This window comes from Salmo salar, chromosome ssa11 (assembly GCF_905237065.1).
Source record: "Salmo salar chromosome ssa11, Ssal_v3.1, whole genome shotgun sequence".
Taxonomy (NCBI): Eukaryota; Metazoa; Chordata; class Actinopteri; order Salmoniformes; family Salmonidae; genus Salmo; species Salmo salar.
In genome coordinates this window covers 98,283,003-98,305,608 of record NC_059452.1, presented here as the reverse complement: position 1 = coordinate 98,305,608, position 22,606 = coordinate 98,283,003, and the positions used below count along the sequence as shown (strand labels likewise).

Sequence of the window (22,606 nt, the reverse complement as noted above, 5' to 3'; positions counted from 1 at the left end):
ACCAAATACATGTCAATCATCATTCCATCAACAACTTCATGGTTCGCTTGCCCAGATTTAGGCCCACATCACCTTTCCCAAATTAGCGTTCACGCGAGAATTTAGTTCTGGGTTCAGAGATCATCCTGTCTTGATCGCTACAATAACTAATTTGCTGAGTTCTGAATATTGTATATCAATATATAATAAGCAAAAGATACCCGCTCTCAAACAAAGTAAAGAAAATGGTCTAGCGTAACTAGTTAAATGAGTTGTTAGATTCTTGTGAATCTATCGTTACCCTCTTGTTGTGACCATCCTCTATCAGCATCTAACTTAACTACTGTTAGTTAGCTAGTTAGCAAACACTTCTTACTCACAGTTTGTCCCAGATTTATAGAGTTCATTAACTACAGGGTGTCAACACTGCTATTCCTTCAAATATAATTATTCACAACATGAATGTGTTTTAGCTATTTGTTTACACATGCGCAAAGTAAGGTAGCCTGTGTTTGGTCTAGCTAAACTAGCTAGTAAATTAGCACAACGGCTTTGTAACTAGTCAGAAATTATTAACAACGTCTAAACCATTTTTTGGTGTCATATCTGCTAGCTTTAGAAAAAGTTCATTAAATGTAGCTAAACCTTTACTTAAGGAAAAAAAAAGTCACTGACGTTACTAGACAAGGCCGAGTCACAGGAACAAACTGCTCCACTCCTGCCGTCCAAGAGTAAACAGGAAAGGCTGAGATTTGGCTGGGAAAGCCACCGAACCTTTCGAAGCTAGCTAACAGTAAAGTTATTGGCTATAATAACACGAACAAGTTTTACGCCACGAAAGCGGACCAAAACAAGTTGTGGGACGGGCGAAACTTTCTCCAAACATCCATAATGACAAAATAATTTTAAAAAAAACTGCCGCTTCGACAACTTTGTACAGAAGGAGCTTTTAAAAGAGAACGGTAAAACCGATTACTTGTTAGCTAAACGCTCATAATATAGGGACGTGAATTACAACGTAGCTAACTATGAATTCCCAAATACGCGTGCACTAGCAGAGATCCCTTTGAGGAGAAGGGAATCCTATTAACGCCCATTGTGTGCGTTTCCCCTGCATCGTCAACGGGCTACGCGGTGCACTCTGGGCCAAGGTGAGTTTTCCTTCATGGAGAGAATGGGAGTCAATTGCTTTGCTAGCGCGACAACCCAACATTAGCATGTACAACATTACAAATATTTTCCGAGATGTGAGATAACTAACTTGTTTTCTGTAATATAGTAGAGCGTTGGAATCGCGAAAATACGTACTTTCGAGGAAAATAGGCAGGTTTATCGACTCATACCCTGACTGAGAAGGGATTATGTTAGCAACTGACAAACGTGAACGCGATTGGTCCAACAGTCTGCTGGGTGGGTGGTATACGTTTCGCCATTCAATGCCCAATTCGTTTCCTATCTCCTTTCTCTAATGTCTCTAGTACTTGGAATGCGATTCCTATCTCCTCCCTTTCTCTGATACCGCTGGTACTTGGACTTGGTGGTCACTAGTTACCACAGTCACAAACCCCGCCCATTTCTACAATTTTCTTCTTCAAATTTGGATTTTAACCTAACCTTATCCAGACGGTTAACCGTATGCCTAACAATAACCCTTAATTAATACCCCAAGTCACATTTTTTTTTTTTTTTTTATAAATATTTTACTATATAGTTGAAACACTTGTTGGACTCCCGTTTGCATTGCGTGTGTGCGTCACATCTGTGCCACCCCAAAGTCATTCCAGTTTTCTAGTGTAGCTAGCTAGCTAAGTCATCTGGTAAGTAAAAACATGAGTGATAACAGTAAATAAAATTAGATGCATGGTTAGTCTTGCGCCATTGAATGACCTCAGAAAGTCTACACCAGTACAGAAGCGGGCTGTTTCCTCATCTTTCCTCATGCTTTTGACATGCTTAGTTGTAGCCTTTGATGTTGTATGTGCTGATCATGCATTGTGGGAATCAATGACTTCCCTAATCTATAGAACAAACTGTTTTTAAGCCTAAAATTGAAACAGTTGTTTTGAAATGACTTTAATGTCCTATAGATCTTTAACAATAAATGTCACAATACTGTGCAGAGCGTTGGATTTGGCTGCTGGGGGGCAAGGAGACCCCCAGTTCCGCTAAAACCATTGACAACCACGTGTTGTTTTGGTTTTAATACCGTCACCTCTTGAAGAGCATAGTCAGAAATACATTTCCGATTATTCCACATTTAGCTCTATCATCAGAGTTGTACAGCATGTAGCTAAGTGCATGCTTTTCATGACGAGTAAAAAAAACAATTTAGCAGATACGTGTGGTATCTTATCCATTTGGCATGTACTGTAACGTTAGCTAGCTATCTATGCAAACGTATCATCTACTGTAGGTTGCTTTTTCAGATTTGGCTATTGGAAAGAGTCCTCAACCTCCTGGTAAAGTTGTCAGTCGGACTACTGCCATCACCAGTATTAGATGGCAAGCAAATCAAACTATATTTGGCCATCTAGTTTTACCACTGAAAATGAATTTGTTAACTAGCGACATTGACGTGGTCTTCTATTACCTATCTAGCCAATTTGACTGACGTGGTCCATCAATCAATGTTGTCTATCCTGTCTGTCAGCAGCAATCGTGATTAAACACTATTAAAAACAATGTTATAAAGGTGGTTACATTAGATAACTTCTCTAGGTAGGCAGGCCTACGTTGGTTAGAGAAAAAAGTACTGTGGTAGCTTGCAAAGTCAACGTGTCAGCTAAGGGACAGTTAGACATTTGCTGGCAGGGGGTCAAACTCTTTTTGTTGTTGTTGCATTGAGGAGTTAAAAAAATAAACATATAACGTTAATGGACACAGGAGGGGAGTGCGTTTCCCCCCATTTTGCAGGTTTTACTATATGTCTTCCATATAGCCACATTTTCCACATCTGCTTGCGCCTCCCATATAAAGGTGTTTGGTATTTCCACACTCTTACTATACAACAGGTCAGTTCTCTACCAGTCAACTGTCTATCCTGCCCTCTGTCCATAGTGACTGCAGTAGTAGGTCGATCATATATACATTTTTATTAGTAACATGGCCAAATACAACACGTGAAATGCTTACTTACGAGCCACTAACCAACAATGCAGTTAAAAAAAATACGGATAAGAATAATCAATAAAAGTAACAAGTAATTAAAGAGCAGCAGTAAAATAACAATAGCGAGATTATATACAGGGGGTACTGGTACAGAGTCAATGTGTGGGGGCACCGGTTAGTTGAGGTAATATGTACATTTAGGTAGAGTTATTAAAGTGACTGCATAGATGATAACAACAGAGTAGCAACTGTGTAAAAGAGGGGGAAGGGGCAATACAAATAGTCTAGATACTTTAGATGTTCAGCAGTCTTATGGCTTGGGAGTAGGAGCTGTTTAGAAGCCTCTTGGACCTAGACTTGGCGCTCCAGTAGCGCTTGCCATGCGGTAGCAGAGAGAAAAGTCTGACTAGGGTGGCTGGGGTCTTTGATAGTTTTTAGGGCCTTCCTCTGACACCGCCTCGTATAGAGGTCCTGGATGACAGGAAGCTTGGCCCCAGTGATGTACTGGGCCGTTCGCACTACCCTCTGTAGTGCCTTGCGGTCGGAGGCCGAGCTGTTGCCATACCAGGCAGTGATGCAACCAGTCAGGATGCTCTCAATGGTGCAGCTGCAGAACCTTTTGAGGATCCATGCCAAATCTTTTCAGTCTCCTGAGGGGCAAAAGATTTTGTTGTGCCCTCTTCACGACTGTCTTGGTGTGTTTGGACCATGTTAGTTTGTTGGTGATGTGGACACCAAGGAACTTGAAGCTTTCAACTAGAGGTCGACCGATTAATCGGAATGGCCGATTTAATTATGGCTTATTTATTTTTTGTTATTTTAATTTTTTTTTGTGTATTATTATATATTTTTTTATATTTTTTTTGGTTTTTTACACCTTTATTTTACTAGGCAAGTCAGTTAAGAACACATTCTTATTTTCAATGACGGCCTAGGAACGGTGGGTTAACTGCCTTGTTCAGGGGCAGAACGACAGATTTTTACCTTGTCAGCTCGGGGATTCGTTTTTGCAACCTTCCGGTTACTAGTCCAACGCTCTAACCACCTGCCTTACATTGCACTCCACGAGGAGCCTGCGTGGCAGGCTGACTACCTGTTACGCGAGGGCAGCAAGAAGCCAAGGTAAGTTGCTAGCTAGCATTAAACTTATCTTATAAAAAACGATCAATCTTAACATAATCACTAGTTAACTACACACGGTTGATGATATTACTAGTTTATCTAGCGTGTCCTGCGTTGCATATAATTTATGCGGTGCTTGTTAATTTCTCATCGAATCACAGCCTACTTCGCCAAACGGGTGATGATTTAACAAGCGCATTCGCGAAAAAAGCACTGTCGTTGCACCAATGTGTACCTAACCATAAACATCAATGCCTTTCTTTAAAATCAATACACAAGTATATATTTTTAAACTTGCATATTTAGTTAATATTGTCTGCTAGCCTGTTAGGGCTAGGGGGCAGTATTGACACGGCTGGATAAAAAACATACCCGATTTAATCTGGTTACCACTCCTACCCAGTAACTAGAATATGCATATACTTATTACATATGGATAGAAAATACCCTAAAGTTTCTAAAACTGTTTGAATGGTGTCTGTGAGTATAACAGAACTCAAATGGCAGGTCAAAACCTGAGAGATTCCTTTACAGGAAGTGGCCTGTCTGACCATTTCTTGAACTTCTTTTCCATCTCTATCATTTACTAAGGATCTCTGCTCTAACGTGACACTTCCTACGTCGTCCATAGGCGCTCAGAGCCCGGGAAAAAACAGAATGTCGTCATTCCAGCCCCAGGCTGAAACACATTATCGCCTTTCTCAAGTGGCCGATCAAGGGACTCTGGGCTTATGCGCGTGACCCGACCGCCCCCGCCTTTGTGATTTTTTTTCCTCTGTTTGCCGAAAAGGAGATTCCCTGTCGGAATATTATCGCTTTTCTACGAGAAAAATGGCGTAAAAATTGATTTTAAACAGCGGTTGACATACTTCGAAGTACGGTAATGGAATATTTAGAATTTTATTGTCACGAATTGCGCCATGCGCGCGACACTTCTTTACCATTTCGGATAGTGTCTGGAACGCACGAACAAAACGCCGCTATTCGGATATAACAATGGATTATTTTGGACCAAACCAACATTTGTTATTGAAGTAGCAGTCTTGGGAGTGCATTCTGACGAAGACAACAAAAGGTAATCAAACTTTTATAATAGTAAATATGATTATGGTGAGTGCTAAACTTGCCGGGTGTCTAAATAGCGAGCCCGTGATGCCTGGGCTATGTACTTAGAATATTGCAAAATGTGCTTTCACCAAAAAGCTATTTTAAAATCGGACATATCGAGTGCATAGAGGAGGTCTGTATCTATAATTCTTAAAATAATTGTTATGCTTTTTGTGAACGTTTATCGTGAGTAATTTAGTAAAATGTTAGCGAATTCCCCGGAAGTTTGCGGGGGTATGCTAGTTCTGAACGTCACATGCTAATGTAAAAAGCTGGTTTTTGATATAAATATGAACTTGATTGAACAAAACATGCATGTATTGTATAACATAATGTCCTAGGGTTGTCATCTGATGAAGATCATCAAAGGTGAGTGCTGCATTTAGCTGTCTTCTGGGTTTTGGTGACATTATATGCTGGCTTGAAAAATGGGTGTCTGATTATTTCTGGCTTGGTACTCTGCTGACATAATCTAATGTTTTGCTTTCGCTGTAAAGCCTTTTTGAAATCGGACAGTGTGGTTAGATTAACGAGAGTCTTGTCTTTAAATAGCTGTAAAATAGTCATATGTTTGAGAAATTGAAGTAATAGGATTTTTAAGGTTTTGAAAATCGCGCCACAGGCTGCAAGTGGCTGTTACGTAGGTGGGACGCCAGCGTCCCACCTAGCCCATAGAGGCTAGCATGAATTTCTTATAACTAGGGAAATTGTGTCACTTCTCTTGCGTTCCGTGCATGCAGCAGTTTGGGCCGCCTGGCCCGTTGCGAACTGTGTGAAGTCCATTTACTCCTAACAAAGACCATTATTCATTTGCTAGAATTGTACATAATTATGACATAACATTGAAGGTTGTGCAATGTAACGGCAATATTTAGACTTAGGGATGCTACCTGTTAGATAAAATACGTAACGGTTCCGTATTTCACTGAAAGAATAAACGTTTTGTTTTCAAAATGATAGTTTCCGGATTCGACCATATTAATGACCAAAGTCTCGTATTTCTGTGTGTTATTATGTTATAAATAAGTCTATGATTTGATATTTGATAGAGCAGTCTGACTGAGCGATGGTAGGCAGCAGCAGGCTCGTAAGCATTCATTCAAACAGCACTTTCGTGCGTTTGCCAACAGCTCTTCTCTGTGCTTCAAGCATTGAGCTGTTTATGACTTCAAGCCTATCAACTCCCGAGATTAGGCTGGTGTAACCGATGTGATATGGCTAGCTAGTTAGCGGGGTGCGCGCTAATAGCGTTTCAATCGGTGAAGTCACTCGCTCTGAGACTTGGAGTAGTTGTTCCCCTTGCTCTGCAAGGACCGCGGCTTTTGTGGAGCGATGGGTAACGATGCTTCGAGAGTGGCTGTTGTCGATGTGTTCCTGGTTTGAGCCTAGGTAGGGGTGAGGAGAGGGACGGAAGCTATACTGTTACACTGGCAATACTAAAGTGCCTATAAGAACTTCCAATAGTCAAAGGTATATGAAATACAAATGGTATAGAGAGAAATAGTCCTATAATAACTACAACCCAAAACTTCTTACCTGGGAATATTGAAGACTCATGTTAAAGGAACCACCAGCTTTCATATGTTCTCATGTTCTGAGCAAGGAACTTAAACGTTAGCTTTTTTACATGGCACATATTGCACTTTTACTTTCTTCTCCAACACTTTGTTTTTGCATTATTTAAACCAAATTGAACATGTTTCATTATTTATTTGAGGCTAAATTGATTTTATTGATGTATTATATTAAGTTAAAATAAGTGTTCATTCAGTACTGTTGTAATTGTCATTATTACAAATTAATTTTAAAAAATTGGCCGATGAAGGTGGGAAAGGGCAGTGTGGAGTGCAATAGAGAGAGCATCATCTGTTGGAGAGGTATGTAAATTGTAGTGGGTCTAGGGTTTCTGGGATAATGGTGTTGATTTGAGCCATGACCAGCCTTTCAAAGCACTTCATGGCTACAGATGTGAGTGCTACGGGTCGGTAGTCCCTTAAAAGATTTAGATGCACTATTGTAAAGTGGTTGTTCCACTGGATATCATAAGGTGAATGCACCAATTTGTAAGTTGCTCTGGATAAGAGCGTCTGCTAAATGACTTAAATGTAAATGTAAATGGTAGTCAATTAGGCAGGTTACCTTAGTGTTCTTGGACACAGGCACTATGGTGGTCTGCTTAAAACATGTTGGTATTACAGACTCGGACAGGGAGAGGTTGAAAATGTCAGTGAAGACACTTGCCAGTTGGTCAGCGCATGCTCGCAGTACACGTCCTGGTAATCCGTCTGGCCCCGCGGCCTTGTGAATGTTGACCTGTTTATAATGGTCTTACATCGGCTGCGCAGAGTGTGATCACACAATCTTCCGGAACAGCTGGTGCTCTCATGCATGTTTCAATGTTATTTGCCTCGAAGCGAGCATAGAAGTAGTTTAGCTTGTCTGGTAGGCTCGTGTCACTGGGCAGCTCTCTTTGTAGTCTGAAATGGTTTGCAAGCCCTGCCACATCCGACGAGCGTCAGAGCATGTGTGGTACGATTCGATCTTAGTCTACCCGTCAAACTGTCTATCCTGCCCTCTATCCATAGTGACAATAGTGGTAGTTGGATCATTTGTCCAGATCTGCAATAGGTTAACAACAATCATACCACACATAAAACAATTCAAATCTTCACCAATTTTCTATATAAATCCACAAGATAGAGGAATAGCTGATAGGCAGCGGAGAGGTCATGTGCTTCATTGCGCATAAAAGAGCAGTGAAGACATGCAGCTCAAAAATCACCCCTATTGATCTTGTTGATGGATAATAAAATGATCCTACCTAGACTATCCTACAACGCCATAATCAATGAATAATTGCATTATTGTTTTCAAATAAGTACAGTTCTACTATAGGCCGTAAACTGCAGTGAAAATTTTATTTGAGTAATGGCGCAAAAGCCTTGTATTTTGAATGTTTCATTCCATTTGGGTCAGTTGTGGGTCTACTCTGGACAGACTACAGAAAGGCACAGTAGCAGGCTAGTCTGGCTGTATTTTTACTTCTAATACTGATGCTCTGTCTGTTGCCGATCATCATTCACCCAAGTTGTCACATAGGCTTATGCCGCTGTGTTATTGGGGACCTTCAATGCTGCAGTAATGTTTCGGTACCCTTCCCCAGATCTGTGCCTCGACACAATCCTGTCTCGGAGCTCTACGGATAATTCCTTCGACCTCGTGGTTTGGTTTTTGCTCTGACATGCACTGTCAATTGTGGGACAGGTGTGTGCCTTTCCAAAATCATGTCCAATCAATGGAATTTACCACAGGTGGACTCCAATCAAGTTGTAGGAACATCTCAAGGATGATCAATCGAAACAGGATGCGCTTGAGCTCAATTTCGCATCTCATAGCAAAAGGTCTGAATACTTTTGTAAATCCATTTATTTTTATTTTTTATTTTAAACTTTTCGCTTCGTCATTATGGGGTATTGTGTGTAGATTGCTGAGAGAAAATATATATTTAGTACATTTTAGAATAAGGCTGTAATGTAACAAAATGTGGATAAAGTCAAGGGGTCTAAATACTTTCCAAAGGCACTGAAAATGTAATTTAATTATAGACATAGCATCAAAATGTAGAAAATGTGATTTCCCCCTAGCTGATCATTGTCTGCAGCCTTCTCTGATCGTAGTGTAATGAGACAGGCAGAGATGGTGAGCTCGTCGATGGTGGTTGGCGAACCCTAAACCTTCTGGCCCTTTAGCCTTGCATGTCATCGACTGTGCCACAAAACCATGCTAAAGTGGTAAGGTCCATATCCCCATTTATAAACACAGTGTTACTACAGTTATTGTTATTTATGCTGGTAATAATTATTTTTGAGTTAGTTTTAATAGGGGCAGGGTCATATGAAAATATATGTAACTTTGGGAATGGGGCTGAATTTGTTTTTAATGACACCTCGAGTTGGACCAGCCGAACACTGCACATTATTGTGACGTTTTATTGACAATGACCTATTTTGATAGCCCTGACATAATAAGGTCAATCCAATCGTTACCGTTGGTGTCTTGGGCCAAGGTTAGTATTCTGAATGCATGACATTGATTACAGAATTTTCTTCCACCAAAAGGATTGACAAGAATCTAGAATGTCATATAGAACATTTGAGGACGTGAAGGAAGTCATTCTATCAGCCCACAAAAACACAGAGGCCGGGGATAAAGTCGGCTTTTACAACACCTGGGCAGAGAACTATGACCAGGTAGGATCATTACTGTAGACTACATCTCAAATGGCACCCTATTTCCCATATACGGTAGTGAATGACTTGTTATCAAATCAAATCAAATTTATTTATATAGCCCTTCGTACATCAGCTGATATCTCAAAGTGCTGGACAGAAACCCAGCCTAAAACCCCAAACAGCAAGCAATGCATGTGAAAGAAGCACGTGAAAGAAGCACGGTGGCTAGGAAAAACTCCCTAGGAAAAACTCCCTATAAAGGCCAAAAACCTAGGAAGAAACCTAGAGAGGAACCAGGCTATGAGGGGTGGCCAGTCCTCTTCTGGCTGTGCAGGGTGGATATTATAACAGAACATGGTCAAGATGTTAAAATGTTCACAAATAGTAATAATCATAGTAGTTGTCAAGGGTGCAACAAGCACGTCCGGTGAACAGGTCAGGGTTCCATAGCCGCAGGCAGAACAGTTTAAACTGGAGCAGCAGCACGGCCAGGTGGACTGGGGACAGCAAGGAGTCATCATACCAGGTACTCCTGAGGCATGGTCCTAGGGCTCAGGTCCTCCGAGAGAAAGACAGAAAGAGAGAATTAGAGAGAGCATATTTAAATTCACACAGGACACCGGATAAGACAAGAGAAATACTCCAGATGTAACAGACTGACCCTAGCCCCCCGACACATAAACTGGTCCAGAGAGACTGGGCTACTCCAGTGTCTACTGTGTATAACTGTGTGTATGTTAACTCCACCGCAGGACGTGGGTCTTCTGGACTATCGAGCGCCGAGTCTGGCGGCAAACTGCCTGTCTCCCTGTTTCCATGGCGACCGGGTGACAGCAGTGATTCTGGATGTGGCCTGTGGCACTGGATTGGTCGCAGCACAGGTGAGCCTCACTAAATCACACCCCCGACACCTATGATAAAATGTCAGGTAGCTTTAACACAGTTTTGCACAGTACACAGGATGGAGTGTAGCTTTGGGGTGAGTGATGACGTTTGTGATTTTGTGTCTGTCTGATATGCAGCTGAAAAGGATGGGCTTCAGGCATTTTGTGGGCGTTGATGGGAGCAAAGGCATGTTGGAACTGGCCAATAAGACGGGCCTCTACCAGGACCTCAAGCAATGCATGCTGGGAGACGAACCACTTCCTGTCCAAGCTGGTACCACTGAACTTTGTATAACTGATCATGTTCATAATAGTCAGCAAATATCAATCTGTCTGAAGCAATCAGACATTACTAGACCATTACATTTATTCTGACTTGAATACTGGCAGACTTTTATGCTTTACCCTATGAGATTACATTACAAACATGCAGGGAGACTACATTAGACATGCTTTACCCTATGAGATTACGTTACAAGCATGCAGGGAGATTAGATTAGACATGCTTTACCCTAGGAGATTACGTTACAAACATGCAGGGAGATTAGATTAGACATGCTTTACCCTAGGAGATTACGTTACAAACATGCAGGGAGATTAGATTAGACATGCTTTACCCTGGGAGATTACATTACAAACATGCAGGGAGATTAGATTAGACATGCTTTACCCTGGGAGATTACATTACAAACATGCAGGGAGATTAGATTAGACATGCTTTACCCTGGGAAATTACGTTACAAACATGCAGGGAGATTAGATTAGACATGCTTTACCCTGGGAGATTACATTACAAACATGCAGGGAGATTAGATTAGACAGGGTTTACCCTAGGAGATTACGTTACAAACATGCAGGGAGATTAGACATGCTTTACCCTGGGAGATTACGTTACAAACATGCAGGGAGATTAGGTTAGACAGGCTTTACCCTGGGAGATTACATTACAAACATGCAGGGAGATTAGATTAGACATGCTTTACCCTAGGAGATTACGTTACAAACATGCAGGGAGATTAGATTCGACATGCTTTACCCTGGGAGATTACGTTACAAACATGCAGGGAGATTAGATTAGACATGCTTTACCCTGGGAGATTACATTACAAACATGCAGGGAGATTAGGTTAGACATGCTTTACCCTGGGAGATTACGTTACAAACATGCAGGGAGATTAGATTAGACATGCTTTACCCTGGGAGATTACGTTACAAACATGCAGGGAGATTAGGTTAGACATGCTTTACCCTGGGAGATTACGTTACAAACATGCAGGGAGATTAGATTAGACATGCTTTACCCTGGGAGATTACGTTACAAACATGCAGGGAGATTAGGTTAGACATGCTTTACCCTGGGAGATTACGTTACAAACATGCAGGGAGATTAGATTAGACATGCTTTACCCTGGGAGATTACGTTACAAACATGCAGGGAGATTAGGTTAGACATGCTTTACCCTGGGAGATTACGTTACAAACATGCAGGGAGATTAGATTAGACATGCTTTACCCTGGGAGATTACGTTACAAACATGCAGGGAGATTAGGTTAGACATGCTTTACCCTGGGAGATTACGTTACAAACATGCAGGGAGATTAGGTTAGACATGCTTTACCCTGGGAGATTACGTTACAAACATGCAGGGAGATTAGATTAGACATGCTTTACCCTGGGAGATTACGTTACAAACATGCAGGGAGATTAGGTTAGACATGCTTTACCCTGGGAGATTACGTTACAAACATGCAGGGAGATTAGGTTAGACATGCTTTACCCTGGGAGATTACGTTACAAACATGCAGGGAGATTAGGTTAGACATGCTTTACCCTGGGAGATTACGTTACAAACATGCAGGGAGATTAGATTAGACATGCTTTACCCTGGGAGATTACATTACAAACAAATGCAGGGAAAGAAAAGCAACTTGGTGAAAAAGAGTTTACTACAGTTTCTCACTGTCTCCTCTTCACCCTCTGTCTCTTTCCCCCTCCTCCTCCTCATCCTCCCTCTCTATTCCTTCTCCCCCCTCTCTATTCCTTCTCCCCCTTCCCCCCTCTCTATTCTCCCTCTGCTTCCTCAACCCCTGTAACTCGTCGTCCTCCTCCTCTACCCTCCTACAGCGCAGTTTGAAGTGGTAGTGATTGTTGGGGCGCTAAGCGACGGCCAAGTGCCAGTGAGAGTCATCAGAGAGTTGTGCCAGGCCACCAAACCAGGTCACATGACTGTTTTTAATTGGACAAAACATACTGTACATAATGTAGTACCACTTTATATAGCGGGTAGTTTGGGTTCTGAAAGCTGTGGTATGTCAGACAATATACCACTGGTATGATGCAAAATTACTTGTTTACTCTTCTAGTTGCGTTTGTAACCAGGTTTGTGGTATATGGCCAATATAACCCAGCTAAGGGCTCTATAAGAATGGCCATATACCACACCTCCTCGAGCATTATTGCTTAAGTATACTATTCAGTAATAATACTGAAATGCATACATACACTTGTTCTATATACACGACAGTTCAAAAGTTTGGGATCACTTAGAAATGTCCTTGTTTTTGAAAGAAAAGCAATTTGTTTTGAGACTGGTGTTTTGTGGGTACTATATAATAAAGCTGGCAGTTGAGGACTTGTGAGGCGTCTGTTTCTCAAACTAGACACACTAATGTACTTGTCTTCTTGCTCAGTTGTGCACTGGGGCCTTACTATCCTCTCTATTCTGGTTAGAGCCAGTTTGCGCTGTTCTGTGATGGGAGTTGTACACTGTCGCACGAGATCTTTAATTTCTTGGCAATTTCTCGCATGGAATAGCCTTAATTTCTCCGTTTCTGGCCATTATGAGCCTGTATTGATGAGCTTGCTTTTTTGACTGTCTTTTTTTTGCCATTTATGAATGTGTTATTAAGTGCATTTCTATGGAATATAGTAGTAAAGGCCAAATTCAATATTTTATCAAATAGCGTTTAAATATATATACATTTTGAGTCTAAAGTGGTCCTAAAATTCTAAATGAAATAGCAAAATGATCCATGGTATGACCACAAAACAATTCCATATGTCAGCTTAGAACCAACTGAGCTAAAGAGGACCACTTTTCTAAGTTAAATCCTTCAGAAGAGAACAAGATAGCTAGCTAGCTACATTCTTGCCTTTGTATCATGATAATGGTGTAGTACTGAAACTATCGAGGTTAGCTAGCCAGCTATTTTCATCCTCCGCGACGCGTTCTCCAAACTCAGTCAACACTGCTAGCCAACTTCTACCGACTAGCAGCACTGTAGAAACTAATACATTACAACGGAACGATTTGATTAGTGTAGTGTTAGCTAGCTACATAGCTGTCTTTGCTGTCTTTGTATCTAAGATAATTGTGTAGTTTAGAGTAATCATCGAGGTTAGCTAGCCAGCTATTTTCGTCCGCCGCGACGCGACCCCGTTCCCCAGACTCCAGACTTAGTCAACACACCTAGTCATCATCAAACCCACTGCTAGCTAGCCAACCTTTACCGACTAGCAGCACTGTAGAAACTAATACATTACAACGGAATGATTTGACTAGTGTAGTATTAGCTAGCTACATAGTTGTCTTTGTCATAGTTTGATAATTGTGTAGTTTAGAGTAATTATCGAGGTTAGCTAGCCAGCTATTTTCGTCCCCCGCGACGCCATCTTCCAAACCTAGCCAACTATTACCGACGAGCAGCATTGTAGAAACTAAATACATTACAAAGGAACGTCTTGATTAGTGTTATGCTAGCTAGCTACATAGTTGCCTTTGTATCATGATAATGGTGTAGTACTGAAACTATCGAGGTTACCTAGCCAGCTACACTTTCAAACAAAGTCAACAACGCAGCCACTGCTAGCTAGCCTACTTCACCAGCCAGCAGTACTGTATCATTTTAGTCTTTTTAGTCAATAAGATTTTTGCAACATAAGCTTAACTTTCTGAACATTCGAGACGTGTAGTCCACTTGTCATTCCAATCTCCTTTGCATTAGCGTAGCCTCTTCTGTAGCTTGTCAACTATGTGTCTGTCTATCCCTGTTCTCTCCCCTCTGCACAGGCCATACAAATGCTTCACACCGCGTGGCCACTGCCACTCTAACCTGGTGGTCCCAGCGCGCACGACCCACGTGGAGTTCCAGGTCTCCGGCAGCCTCTGGAACTGCCGATCTGCGGCCAACAAGGCAGAGTTCATCTCAGCCTATGCTACCCTCCAGTCCCTCGACTTCTTGGTGCTGACGGAAACATGGATTACCACAGATAACACTGCTACTCCTACTGCTCTCTCCTCATCTGCCCACGTGTTCTCGCATACCCCGAGAGCATCTGGCCAGCGGGGTGGTGGCACTGGAATCCTCATCTCTCCCAAGTGGACATTCTCTCTTTCTCCCCTGACCCATCTGTCTATCGCCTCCTTTGAATTCCATGCTGTCACAGTTACCAGCCCTTTCAAGCTTAACATCCTTATCATTTATCGCCCTCCAGGTTCCCTTGGAGAGTTCATCAATGAGCTTGACGCCTTGATAAGTTCCTTTCCTGAGGATGGCTCACCTCTCACAGTTCTGGGTGACTTTAACCTCCCCACGTCTACCTTTGACTCATTCCTCTCTGCCTCCTTCTTTCCACTCCTCTCCTCTTTTGACCTCACCCTCTCACCTTCCCCCCCTACTCACAAGGCAGGCAATACGCTTGACCTCATCTTTACTAGATGCTGTTCTTCCACTAATCTCATTGCAACTCCCCTCCAAGTCTCCGACCACTACCTTGTATCCTTTTCCCTCTCGCTCTCATCCAACACTTCTCACTCTGCCCCTACTCGGATGGTATTGCGCCGTCGCAACCTTCGCTCTCTCTCTCCCGCTACTCTCTCCTCTTCCATCCTATCATCTCTTCCCTCTGCTCAAACCTTCTCCAACCCATCTCCTGATTCTGCCTCCTCAACCCTCCTCTCCTCCCTTTCTGCATCCTTTGACTCTCTATGTCCCCTATCCTCCAGGCCGGCTCGGTCCTCCCCTCCTGCTCCGTGGCTCGACAACTCATTGCTAGCTCACAGAACAGGGCTCCGGGCAGCCGAGCGGAAATGGAGGAAAACACGCCTCCCTGCGGACCTGGCATCCTTTCACTCCCTCCTCTCTACATTTTCCTCTTCTGTTTCTGCTGCTAAAGCCACTTTCTACCACTCTAAATTCCAAGCATCTGCCTCTAACCCTAGGAAGCTCTTTGCCACCTTCTCCTCCCTCCTGAATCCTCCTCCCCCTCCGCCCCCCCTCCTCCCTCTCTGCGGATGACTTCGTCAATCATTTTGAAAAGAAGGTCGACGACATCCGATCCTCGTTTGTCAAGTCAAACGACACCGCTGGTCCTGCTCACACTGCCCTACCCTGTGCTTTGACCTCTTTCTCCCCTCTCTCTCCAGATGAAATCTCGCGTCTTGTGACGGCCGGCCGCCCAACAACCTGCCCGCTTGACCCTATCCCCTCCTCTCTTCTCCAGACCATTTCCGGAGACCTTCTCCCTTACCTCACCTCGCTCATCAACTCATCCTTGACCGCTGGCTACGTCCCTTCCGTCTTCAAGAGAGCGAGAGTTGCACCCCTTCTGAAAAAACCTACACTCGATCCCTCTGATGTCAACAACTACAGACCAGTATCCCTTCTTTCTTTTCTCTCCAAAACTCTTGAACGTGCCGTCCTTGGCCAGCTCTCTTGCTATCTCTCTCAGAATGACCTTCTTGACCCAAATCAGTCAGGTTTCAAGACTGGTCATTCAACTGAGACTGCTCTTCTCTGTGTCACGGAGGCTCTCCGCACTGCTAAAGCTAACTCTCTCCTCTGCTCTCATCCTTCTAGACCTATCTGCTGCCTTTGATACTGTGAACCACCAGATCCTCCTCTCCACCCTCTCCGAGCTGGGCATCTCCGGTGCGGCCCACGCTTGGATTGCGTCCTACCTGACAGGTCGCTCCTACCAGGTGGCGTGGCGAGAATCTGTCTCCGCACCACGTGCTCTCACCACTGGTGTCCCCCAGGGCTCTGTTCTAGGCCCTCTCCTATTCTCGCTATACACCAAGTCACTTGGCTCTGTCATTTCCTCACATGGTCTCTCCTATCATTGCTATGCAGACGACACTCAATTAATCTTCTCCTTTCCCCCTTCTGATAACCAGGTAGCGAATCGCATCTCTGCATGTCTGGCAGACATATCAGTGTGGATGACGGATCACCACCTCAAGCTGAACCCCGGCAAGACGGAGCTGCTTTTCCTCCCGGGGAAGGACTGCCCGTTCCATGATCTCGCCATCACGGTTGACAACTCCATTGTGTCCTCCTCCCAGAGTGCTAAGAACCTTGGCGTGACCCTGGACAACACCCTGTCGTTCTCCACTAACATCAAGGCGGTGACCCGATCCTGTAGGTTCATGCTCTACAACATTCGCAGAGTATGACGCTGCCTCACACAGGAAGCGGCGCAGGTCCTAATCCAGGCACTTGTCATCTCCCGTCTGGATTACTGCAACTCGCTGTTGGCTGGGCTCCCTGCCTGTGCCATTAAACCCCTACAACTCATCCAGAACGCCGCAGCCCGTCTGGTGTTCAACCTTCCCAAGTTCTCTCACGTCACCCCGCTCCTCCGCTCTCTCCACTGGCTTCCAGTTGAAGCTCGCATCCGCTACAAGACTATGGTGCTTGCCTACGGAGCTGTGAGGGGAACGGCACCTCCGTACCTTCAGGCTCTGATCAGTCCCTACACCCAAACGAGGGCACTGCGCTCATCCACCTCTGGCCTGCTGGCCCCCCTACCTCTGAGGAAGCACAGTTCCCGCTCAGCCCAGTCAAAACTGTTCGCTGCTCTGGCACCCCAATGGTGGAACAAGCTCCCTCACGACGCCAGGACAGCGGAGTCAATCACCACCTTCCGGAGACACCTGAAACCCCACCTCTTTAAGGAATACCTGGGATAGGACAAAGTAATCCTTCTAACCCCCCCTAAAAGATTTAGATGCACTATTGTAAAGTGGTTGTTCCACTGGATATCATAAGGTGAATGCACCAATTTGTAAGTCGCTCTGGATAAGAGCGTCTGCTAAATGACTTAAATGTAAATGTGTAATCGACCCCACAAATACTGATGCTCCAGATACTCAACTAGTCTAAAGAAGGACAGTTTTATTCCTTCTTTAATCAGAACAACAGTTTTCAGCTGTGCTAACATAATTGCAAAAGGGTTTTCTAATGATCAATTAGCCTTTTAAAATGATCAACTTGGATTAGCTAACACAACGTGCCATTGGAACACAGGAGTGATGGTTGCTGATAATGGGCCTCTGTACGCCTATGTAGATATTCCATAAAAAATCAGACGTATCCAGCTACAATAGTCATTTACAACATTAACAATGTCTACACTGCATTTCTGATCAATTTTATGTTATTTTAATGGACAAAAAATGTGCTTTTCTTTCAAAAACAAGGACATTTCTAAGTTACCCCAACCTCTTGAACGGCAGTGTATATGGAACAAGTAACAATGGAGATCTACAAACAGCCAGATAGTGTATTTATAAACAGAAAGAGACAGAAACAAACTCCCCACCATGTCTCACTTTTACCCCTTCCAGGTGGTTACGTCTGCATGACAACCAGAGGTAACCATGACAACCTGGAGTACAAGGCAGCGCTGGAGCGTGAGCTGGAGCTGATGGAGGGGGCGGGACTCTGGGGTCCCGTGGCGATCACAGAGGTGGAGGAGTGGGAGAAAGCCGTAGCGGAGCCGGAGAAGGGGTACATACCTGGAGTGGTGTATGTTTACAGGAAGTCATCACTGTGACATTATCACAAACACGTGTACTGTTTTTTTTTCTCCCAAAATAATTTCCATATAAATCATTTGTCCATGTAAATGGACAATAAAGTATAGTGTATCGTATCACATTGACCTCATCACAGTAACAGACCTGTAACAACCCTGTACAGTAACACCTGTACAGTAACACCCCAGTAAAGTAACACACCTGTACAGGCCATAACAGTGACATCACAGTAACACCACTGTGCAGTAACACACCTGTACAGGCCATAACAGTGTCATCACAGTAACACCACTGTGCAGTAACACACCTGTACAGGCCATAACAGTGTCATCACAGTAACACCACTGTGCAGTAACACACCTGTACAGGCCATAACAGTGTCATCACAGTAACACCACTGTGCAGTAAGACACTTGTACAGGCCATAACAGTGACATCACAGTAACACCACTGTGCAGTAAGACACTTGTACAGGCCATAACAGTGACATCGCAGTTACACACCTGTACAGTCTGTGACAGTGGCGCCCTCCATTGGCATTGAGCGGCCATCTTTGAAGGCAGCTACTATTCCAAAGATAAAGATGCCTAGAAAATGCTTATCCAATAGAAATCCCCTCAATCACGCTTGTAGACAATGTTATGGCGACGTTAGCTAGTGAATATCATCCACAGAAAAATGAAATCAGGTCTAACGGTCGTGTTGCTCCGAACTGCTCCATTTTAGCTAGTGGCCATTACAGAGTGTCTATATACCAAATATTGAATGAATCTGAGTTGCGGTTCATGAGAAGAAGAATTTTAAAGGAATTTAGCATTAGCTTTATGCTAGCCCTTTTTTGTCAAACTTCAAAGACCCGTGTTGTCTTTGGAGATATCAACAACAAACTTATTTAATTATGATCAATCATGTACGAGTTGTATTTGATAGTTTGGCTGATAGAACAAAATAGCCTGGATTTATAGGCATCAAAGTTTGTGAGAAGTTGTCGTCAGACAAGCCAGTTGTAGCTTCAGAAGTTGTAGTAGAGTCGTCGTCAGACAAGCCAGCTGTAGCTTCAGAAGTTGTAGTAGAGTCGTCGTCAGACAAGCCAGCTGTAGCTTCAGAAGTTGTAGTAGAGTCGTCGTCAGACAAGCCAGCTGTAGCTTCAGAAGTTGAAGTAGAGTCGTCGTCAGACAAGCCAGCTGTAGCTTCAGAAGTTGTAGTAGAGTCGTCGTCAGACAAGCCAGCTGTAGCTTCAGAAGTTGTAGTAGAGACGTCGTCAGACAAGCCAGCTGTAGCTTCAGAAGTTGCACAAGTAAAGTTGCATGAGTAATGCAGAGTAATTCTGGAGGTGGACACGGTGACATGTAGATGCAAGTCAGACAATTTTGTATCCCCAAAATGCAACATACATTGAAAGTTGGTGATCAATGGAATTGGGTAAGAGCATTTCCTTTGTATCGTTGTTGATAATGTTTCTTGAACTATTTGTAATCGTATACTGTCTATATGGTTTTTGTTTGTTTATTTATTTTTCATAAGGTAGACATTTATGAGCCTTTAGCTGTTGTAATCATCATGTATGTCAATTGTCTTTTTTGGTGTTTAAACTCAATCAAATCATAAAATCAAATGTTTTTATAAAGCCCTTTTTACATCAGCTGATGTCACAAAGTGCTTATACAGAAACCCAGCCTAAAACCCCAAACAGCAAGCAATGTAGAACGTGGTGGCTAGGAAAAACTCCCTAAAAAGGTAGGAACCTAGGAAGAAACCTAGAGAGGGACCAGGCTCTGAGGGGTGGCCAGTCCTCTTCTGGCTGTGCCGGGTGGAGATTATAACAGTACATGGCCAAGATGTTCAAACATTCATAGATGACCAGCAGGGTCAAATAATAGTCACAGTGGTTGTAGAGGGTGTAACAGGTCAGCCCCTCAGGAGTAAATGTCAGTTGGCTTTTCATAGCCGATCATTCAGAGTTAGAGACAGTAGGTGCGGTAGAGAGAGAGAGTTGAAAACAACAGGTCCGGGACAAGGCAGCACGTCCGGTGAACAGGTCAGGGTACCATAGCTGCAGGTAGAACAGTTGGAACTGGAGCAGCAGCACGACCAGGTGGACTGGGGGCAGCCAGGGCTCAGGTCCTCCGGGAGGGAGAGAGAGAATTAGAGGGAGCACTCAATGTGTGTTACACCTCAATGTTGGTAACGCAATTGGAGATGCCAAAGCGGAAATAGTCCATCCACACACTGGAAGAAGTTCCCGATAGCAGAGAGAAATTGGCGAAGCAAGAGGTTTTACTCCTGCGAAAATCTGTCCACGACAATAAGCCCACTAAATGAGGTCAATGAGTTTCAAATTTGGTCTACAAAAAAATGGAATTGCTATTTTGCTACGTGAGGCTTATTTGATCAAATATAAGTTTTGTAGTGGTTAGGTTGTTACGCAAATTTCCAAAAATAAACTTTATATGGGTGTTGTGCCTGTTGTCATAGAGATAAATAGAGGACTGATCATGGATATAACCCATTTTAGCATGGACATTGCCATTGAGGGCTTCCACCATTTTTTAAATTAGTCAACTGGGTGGGGATTTTGGGCGGCAGGTAGCCTAGTGGTTAAGAGTGTGGGCCAGTAACCGAAATGTCGCTGGTTAGAATCCCAGAGCCAACTTGGTGATAAACCTGTCGATGTGCCCTTGAGCAAGGTACTTAACCCTAATTGCTCCTGTTAGTCGCTCTGGATAAGAGCGTCTGCTAAACGACTCAAATGTAAATGTATACAAAAAGTATATAAAAACGCAACAATTTCAAGGAACTTACTGAGCTACATTTGAAATAAGGTAATCAGTCAATTGAAATAAATTCATTAGGCCCTGTCGTGTCTTTGGCATCATTAAAACTGAACATGTATTTATCAAATAACTCTGTAATTATTATTAAGCGATTAAACTGATTAATCGTGTAACTGTAATTAACTAGGAAGTCGGGGCACCAAGGAAAATATTCAGATTACAAAGTTATAATTTTCCTAATATAACTTTCAGATATTTAATATCTGATCAATTAGTCTTCTGATTAATGACGTGTTCTTTACCTCATGTCAGTCTCATTCCAAACGTCGTAAATTGTTGGTTATCTGCACGAACCCAGTCTTCACTATGAGTCATCCATACATCAATTGTCTTAAAATCATTTATTTACTAATTAAGTAATTCACAGAAATGCATAACAAACAGTAGATATAGTTACAAAGAAATGATAGAGGAATGTTCCCTAGTGGGCTAAACCGGCATGGCGGCTTGTTATACAAAAGGGGGGTGGGGTCAGCTGAGAAGGCACTACAGAGTTGATAATTATAACAATTGAAATGCTAACCCTTTGCACATGAACGCCTACTCATTCGGGAATAATTGCAATCAATCTATATATTTACTCTCAGTGTGTCGTCGGGATCTCTGTTGAAAAGTTAGTTTCTGTTGGAGAGTCTGTCTGCTCTCTCTCTCTCTCTCTCTCTCTCTCTCTCTCGTGGTTAGAGTGGATAGTTCAGAGTGACATTCATTCATGTCGTTATAGAATAGTTGTTTTCGGCGGTTGTCGGTCTTCGCGTTCAATGATACTGAATTCCTAGCTGCAGACTAGTACTTAATATCAAACACTTGTTCTTATTCTGTCGGTATCAATAGTCTAAAAGTTTAACCATGTGGTATGGTTAAAAGTTCAGCCAGAGAAATGCATGGTCAAACCTTGGCCCTCTCGTTATCGAGGTAAGCTGGTTTCCAACCTTTAGCCATCTCGTAATTGAGGTAAGCTCGGTCTGGTGATAGAAAACCTAGGTGGGGGTTTTATTCGGAAGAGCAGAAAAGGGCCTGTCCCATGACGCCAGACCATAACTGTGCTCATGGAATTGGAGTTTCCTTCATTAAACAGTCCAAAATCACATTACACAATTTCACAAACAGTTCCATCCTTATTCATTCATTTTATACAACCATTTAGATGTAAGCCTCATAGCTGAGGCTATTGTATAAACATGATTATGGTAATGTGGCCGTATTGTCTCTCATGAGTTTCACAAAATTGTACCAAACGGACCTGTTCATAGCTGGATTCTTCACCGATCTTTTATACCTTCTCCAGAACCTGAATATTGTTGTCAAGTTCTGTGAGGTAGAATAAATTCCTTTGTGTGGTCTATGAAAACTCACTCTGTCTCTATACTGTGGCCATGAGGAGAGAATCTCCTCATAGGAATTCACAACCTCTTCTTACAGAGCCTGGTGTCAGGAGTATAGAGGTCGGGGGGGGGGGGGCTGGTGCAGAGGGAGGGGGGTCAACTGTGCTCGCTGTACCCGAAGAGGGCAACGTCATGACA

General features: G+C 43.1%; 2 protein-coding genes across 12 annotated transcripts in view; one reads left to right on the top strand and one right to left on the bottom strand.

Moving 5' to 3' along the window:
- nf2b (NF2, moesin-ezrin-radixin like (MERLIN) tumor suppressor b) overlaps nt 1-1,417 on the bottom strand; it is a 39,909-nt gene extending 38,492 nt beyond the window's left edge. For 7 of the 9 annotated variants that reach the window (XR_001319327.2, XR_001319330.2, XR_006757708.1 and 4 more), the window contains exon 1: nt 655-942. The gene's annotated coding sequence lies outside the window, so the exon portion shown is untranslated. Of the gene's footprint in view, nt 1-654; nt 943-1,287 lie in introns of those variants that run through there. The other 2 variants (XR_006757711.1, XR_006757707.1) reach the window with 2 other exon arrangements.
- mettl27 (methyltransferase like 27) lies at nt 846-20,082 on the top strand. 3 transcript variants are annotated; one of them, XM_014129710.2, is made up of 6 exons: nt 846-1,130; nt 9,435-9,566; nt 10,301-10,429; nt 10,571-10,706; nt 12,558-12,650; nt 18,061-20,080. In XM_014129710.2, exons 2-6 carry the CDS (start codon nt 9,453-9,455, stop codon nt 18,267-18,269), a joined length of 681 nt encoding a protein of 226 aa, XP_013985185.1. In that variant the 5' UTR covers nt 846-1,130; nt 9,435-9,452; the 3' UTR covers nt 18,270-20,080. The 3 variants fall into 3 exon arrangements, with proteins under 3 accessions (XP_013985185.1, XP_013985184.1, XP_013985186.1); XM_014129709.2 differs by lacking the exon at nt 846-1,130 and adding an exon at nt 1,472-1,796 and having other exon boundaries at nt 18,061-20,079; XM_014129711.2 differs by lacking the exons at nt 846-1,130; nt 12,558-12,650 and adding an exon at nt 1,472-1,796 and having other exon boundaries at nt 18,061-20,082.
- Nucleotides 20,083-22,606: the final 2,524 nt, after the last annotated feature.

What these genes read in the sequence shown, in the direction of transcription:
- mettl27 (XM_014129710.2), top strand. Translation starts at nt 9,453, where the DNA reads ATGTCATATAGAACATTTGAGGACGTGAAGGAAGTCATTCTATCAGCC. An exon ending in ACCACTTCCTGTCCAAGCTG is followed by an intron (nt 10,707 to 12,557) that starts GTACCACTGAAC and finishes ACCCTCCTACAG; the next exon opens with CGCAGTTTGAAGTGGTAGTG. An exon ending in GTGCCAGGCCACCAAACCAG is followed by an intron (nt 12,651 to 18,060) that starts GTCACATGACTG and finishes TACCCCTTCCAG; the next exon opens with GTGGTTACGTCTGCATGACA.